General features: G+C 32.7%; 1 protein-coding gene across 1 annotated transcript; it reads right to left on the bottom strand.

Annotated features, from left to right (window-relative positions):
- Positions 1-739: 739 nt before the first annotated feature.
- Positions 740-4,044, bottom strand: LOC133285715 (1-aminocyclopropane-1-carboxylate synthase 1-like). Its single transcript, XM_061482983.1, has 4 exons — positions 3,877-4,044; positions 3,643-3,774; positions 3,380-3,540; positions 740-1,730 (listed from the first exon to the last, which is right to left on the bottom strand). Exons 1-4 carry the CDS (start codon positions 4,042-4,044, stop codon positions 740-742), a joined length of 1,452 nt encoding a protein of 483 aa, XP_061338967.1.
- Between the last annotated feature and the right edge of the window lie 1,933 nt (positions 4,045-5,977).

Genomic DNA, 5,977 nt, shown 5'->3' with positions numbered 1-5,977 from the left:
ATATCAAGCAACTTGGCATGAACCGAATCGCATAGATGTGTTCCTTGTCACGCTCCATGGAGCTAATCGAGCCACGCATATGCTGATATGCAGCATGATGTCGCGTAAAACTGGCAACTTTTCTATCACTCAACCAATCTTCAATTTTATAACTATTCTCATTATTATTACTACTTATTTTGTTAACACGTGCCCAAAAAATAAAAACAATATATTATTTTTTAGTAATTATTAAAAAAATAGTACATGCTTTTTAAAATTTAATAATATTTAGTTATTTAACATGGACCATATTGAAGACACACATTAATAAAACTCTTATTATACAAATCATAGAATCGGAGATAGATTATTACATTATAAACTTTTACTACATTTTCCATCTTGGTTTAAGTACTGGCGAGATTATTAATTGTCATTATCAAAACGAAGTAGCTTCTTCCATATACACAAACCCAGAAAATGTAACCTCATGTAATTAATTTTTTCAATACAAAATAGCTTAACTTTAACCAAATTTTTTCTAATCATATATCAATTCAATTGCATAAATAATTTCAGCTATACCCAACTTCACAGTTAGCTGATTGTAAACAGGACAACCTACAGCAAAATATCTTAAGTACCCTCTAAAACACTTCATATATGGTTGGAAACCGAAAATAGGAAGAAAAACAAAACGATTAATAGCTCTACACTCAGACATTATTATTTTCTTGAAAGTAAGACAAGCTCTTCCTCAAGTGGCTCGAACAAGTGGTGAGGGAGGAATTGGTGAACGAGGAGACATCATGTGAGGTGACATAACAGATTCATCAAACCTCCTTGAAGAGAAACTGAGCCTTAGATTCTGTTGCCAACGTTTGACTTGCACTGGTTCCTTCCTTTCTTTCCCTACAAATACTCTTATTCTGTTGAGTGCAACATCCACTGTTCCATCATCTATGTTAGCAAAACAAACCCTGTACCAACCAGGCTCAGAGCAATTGAAAGATGACCCTGGTGACACATTGAGCTTCACCTCATTGATAATCACACGCCAAAGCTTCAATTCAGCTTCAAATGTTTGTTCCTCTAACAAGCTTTTCAAATTCATCCAGCAAAAAAGCCCCGCATTGCTTGGGAAGCGACTAATGTTAACCTCTTCAAGTCCCTTTGTGAACTTGTTATGCCTTTTTGCCAACCTTGTTGAACTCTCCTCAAGATAATTTGCTACAAAATTTTCATCTGAAAGCATTGAAGCTAACATATGTTGAGTCTGAGAAGAGACTAATCCAAAGCTTGACATTTTCCTTCCACAATTCACAACTGTATCATTGTATGAATAAACTATCCCAACTCTAAAACCAGGGAACCCCATGTCCTTAGACAAGCTAGAAATGATGTGAATGAGTTCTGTTTTGCAAAACTCCATGTCTTGAATGACCTCAGAAACACTCACATATTCTGGTGAGCTGAATACAGTGGCTGCATAGATTTCATCACAAACTAAATGGATGTTATTCTCATTGATGAAACTCACAAGGCTCTTCAATGTCTCTCTGTCTAAGGTAGTGCCTAAAGGGTTTGATGGGTTTGTTATGATCAACCCTTTCACATTGATGTTATCCTCTTGTGCTTTCTTGTAAGCTTCTTCAAGGGCTTCTCTTGTTATCTTGAAATTGTTGGAGCTATCACAGTGCACAGGAATCAGTTGCACCCCAGTTCTCCAACACAAGTCTCGGACGAATCTGCAATAAAATATGAAATATTTTGTATCACCACACACGTACACATGATGAATCATGGACGAGACATGTAGATTAATTTTTCCATTTTTTAATCAAGTCATGATAAGAACCTAATTAATCACTTAATAAGTCTCTCCTTTGACCAATTCAGTATTGAATACAATATATATTGTGGTCCATGCATGAAGTGGGTTGGAAAAGTAAATTAAAGCTATAAGCTAGGGTCTTAAAAGAATAACTAATAGTTTTTTTCAATGAAATATACAAATTTTTAGACAAATTAACTCAATGAAAAAAAAAGTTAGTATGTTTATTACCAAGGCAATTTTTTTTAAAAAGAAATGACACGCAGATTAAAAAAGAAAGAACTAATAAAATGAGGCGTTCATGTTGTCATTTTTCAGATGTCAATGGTTATGGTCCACTTAACTTTGAGTTATGAAGTGTCTAATTTGGATTTAGACTTAAATTACATGCTTGTTGACTAATCACACTGTAGAAGGCTTTATTATTATTATTTTGGGTATATTTCAGGTGTAATTTTTATTTCAGCTTGACCTAATACTGAGTCATGTTTGAATTTTTGTTTTCATACTCATGGATCTTAGTGCCACTACCTTAAATGGGGAATTGTAGGATTGACACCTCACGTAGCTGGGGAAAGGGAACTTTGAACCAAAGCTTCATAATTTACTCCGAAGAAAAAACATCAATTCATTATTATCAAAACTAAGAACACAGTTTTAAAGTCAATTATTATTTATCTTTTAATTAGTTGCACATGCACCAGTTTGATTGAAATGAACACACAAGCTTCATCCTATTAATTTGGTGTCTGCAACCAAAATTCTTCAGTGCCACGTCACATATATTTTATAACAAATGAGATTATTTTAATGGTTGGGATTGTGTTTACATATATATACTAATGAAAATGCTTTTCTAATTGATTCCTACACATAAGAGAAAATTTGAATCTTATACACAGATCGAATTTCGTGCCAAGTTTTTATTTTTTTATTTTATTTTTTTCTAAGTGCTGGCTCCACTTTTTTGTCTCAGTAGGAAACAATTCTTCTCTTATGTTAAAAAAGAAAAATATTTTCCATATACAAATTACTTTTTATAGTGGTTTTATATGCTGGATTTATTGGTCTTTTTTTTGGTAGATAAAATACTCATTTTTTCTTAATATATACTCTAAACTAGAAAATTATGGCAGCATGGCAAAGGGAAGCCATATATCTCTAGATTCAATTGTTTAGACTTCAATTTTGAATAATTTTTTTTCAAAAATAGCATGTTAATTAAGACATTGGAGTTCCCCCTTTAACCAAAACAAACAAAAATAGTTATAACACTTTATACATGCGTGCTTTTTCATTTTCCACTTTTAACGTTGGGAAAAATAAATCTTATGCTGAAGGAGAATTCTAATCTCATGTCATAGATACAGCAAGTGTGGAACCCATCTATTTAAAAAAAATAAAAATAAAAAAATGAGTGGCACACCTTTTTATGGTGTTTGTAGGAAGGATTTATTTTCTCATGCAACATGAGAAAAATAAACCCCTTTAACATTTGATGGGTGAGTGAAACAGTGACATACATCGAATGAACACATATATTATGAAAGAGAAGATACATACCCAGGATAATAAGGTGTAGGAACCAGAAAAGCATCACCAGGATCAGCCAAACAGAACATGATTAGTTCATTTGCCCCTGTAGCCCCTCCACTCATCAATATACGGTCTGGATCAAATCTGACCCTACCACCTCTCACTTTCGACATAAAATTTGCCATTGCCTGAAAAAAAAGAAATAAAAAAAACCATTTTTTTATTATCAATACAACATGCTCAATCCTTATAATAATGAATTAATTTAAGTTTTATTGTTAATTGCATACACTTCTGAACTCTGGCAACCCATGATAGTCTTGAAAGTTAGCAATATCTCTGAACTGATGCACTCCATCAGGAGTGCAAATAGAAGCCTTGGGATTATTCCTTATCCACTCTTCAATCAGATCAAAGCAGAGCTGAAAAAAAAACGAACAATTTATCAAAAAACTGCATCTCATTGTTGCTTAAACCGTATAAAAAGAACAACAATATTTGCAAATTTGACATTCTTAATATACCTGATTTTCAGCAAGACCCATTTGGATAACACCCTGAGGATTTTTTGTAGGGTGAAATGGGTTTCTATCATATGCTTTCCACCCATCAAAATATGCAGAATTCTCTCCATGTTTATCATTGGTTGCAATCTTTGACAGAAGCTGATAGCTATTATTTCCTAAACCCATGTTTGAAATTTTTTCCCTGAATTAAGGTGTAATGTAAGGTCACTCTAGTTTGAGTAAGCAAAGGATGTTGATTGTGCTAACTTTGCAAACGAGTGCATGGAAAAATATAAGAGAATATTCGGTATTTATAGGAGGAAAAGGAGGAAAAGTCTATTTCGAACTTCAACAACTTAGAAGACTATAAATAAATGAATAAATAAATAATGGGATCATGGTCAAATGCAAATTGCTTGCGTGCTTGCTTGTCATTTCTTGAGCTCAGCACGTGTGTAAAGAATTAAATAAGGGAAAAGGGGAATTAAAAAAAGGATTTTCGTTTATGAAAACTTGCTTCGGTTTGGATATGCGTCAGGTATTTGTTTCCTCCATGAAGAAAACTAGTTTAACATGAAAACATAATATAAGGGGAATGAGAAGATTCTTTAGATAATACATATAAGGAATAGATTATTTTACCTACTATTATTCTGTCTATTTTTGTCTACTCTTTAAATATCGTTAGATTATAATCTCATTCAACGGTAGATATTTGCAGAATAAAATAAATATTTTTTCTTCTTTCTTTCTTCTCACTTCCTCCCACACCCTTTCTCTCTCTTCTCCTTTCTCTCTGTGCTTGCGATTTATATTGTAAGAGAAAAATAAAATTACCCAATTAGGAATTCCTCTGAAAAATCATACACAGCCCATAATTGATTTTCACGAAAAGATCTTTCATCCTTGTAAAAATCATAGAAATCAGGATCATAGACATTTATTTGCATAGTATTAAGATATTTGTTTTTTATTTGAAAAGGAATTCTACGAATATGGGATGGGAAAACAGTCTCATTTTTTTCAAGTGATAGTCATCAATGGTATGTGTTTTTCATTTTTTCTTTGATTGAATATGCGTTTTTTCGTTTTGGAGAAAGAGATTTAGAGTGAAAGGGTGTAGGAGAAAATAAGGAGAAAGAAAGGAAAAAAGAGAGTTTATTTTATACCGCAGATATTCATCGTTAGATGAGATTGTAATCTAACAGTGTTAAAAGAGGTAGGCAGAATAAGAATAGTAGAATAACCTATCCCTACATATAATTAAAACTTTAATTTTAATCCAAATGGGAGATAAAAATAGAGAAAAGTCCAAGATGTTAGGAATGGTAGGGAGCCCAAAATATTTTGCAAAAATTCTTTCACCAATCGATCGTGATAATAATAACTGGGTCGACACCACATCTCAACCCAAAGCTTTATAGCCGTAGAAATATGGTCTTTCGTGCTTAGATGGTCTTCACCTGGTTCATGTTTAATCGATGTGAAACTTCCTTTCTACTCACATTTGAATGTTTCTAACATCCCCTCAATTAATGTAAGACCCAACATCATGCTCCTCCCTAAGGGTAACTTTTCTCTTCGAATATTTGTGTCACACTAGGCCTTCTGCGGAGGTCTCTTTAAGTGCATCACCATCTCCATATACTCAGCTCAACCAAACCGTTAGCTCTAATACCAGAGCTAGAAATGGTATGGGAGAGCTCAAAACCCTTTCTGAAGATTCTTTCATCAATGGAGAAAATGACAAACACAATAACTGAGCCGACACTACATATCAATCTAAAACCTTAAAGTTGTTGATCTATAGGTCTTTCGCACTTATATGATCATCCTCACTTAGTTCATGTTTAACCGATGTGAGACTTCATTTATGCTCACACCTGAATATTTCTAACACAAGACACTGTACTAAATAAGATTTACTAATATATAGTCTGTCACAAAATCTAGGTGAACAGAAGTTTTATACTGTAATCTAAAATTTTATTTACTTTTGATCTAATTATATGAAAAAAATTAGAGAAGCATTAAATTTCTTTTTCTATCTTTTGTCGACTGATATTTTTATTAAGCAGAATAAGAAAAAATATTAATAAAGTAATGATCTTTTGAATAC

The sequence above is a fragment of the Gastrolobium bilobum genome, unplaced genomic scaffold (genome assembly GCF_033153095.1).
Source record: "Gastrolobium bilobum isolate Gb01-03AN ecotype WA unplaced genomic scaffold, APGP_CSIRO_Gbil_v1 utg8539, whole genome shotgun sequence".
NCBI lineage: Eukaryota > Viridiplantae > Streptophyta > Magnoliopsida > Fabales > Fabaceae > Gastrolobium > Gastrolobium bilobum.
Note: the sequence above shows the minus strand (reverse complement) of the source record. Positions and strands in the feature narration are given on the sequence as shown.

What these genes read in the sequence shown, in the direction of transcription:
- LOC133285715 (XM_061482983.1), bottom strand. Translation starts at nt 4,044, where the DNA reads ATGGGTTTAGGAAATAATAGCTATCAGCTTCTGTCAAAGATTGCAACC. An exon ending in TGGGTCTTGCTGAAAATCAG is followed by an intron (nt 3,775 to 3,876) that starts GTATATTAAGAA and finishes TTTTTTTTTCAG; the next exon opens with CTCTGCTTTGATCTGATTGA. An exon ending in GGTTGCCAGAGTTCAGAAGT is followed by an intron (nt 3,541 to 3,642) that starts GTATGCAATTAA and finishes CTTTTTTTTCAG; the next exon opens with GCAATGGCAAATTTTATGTC.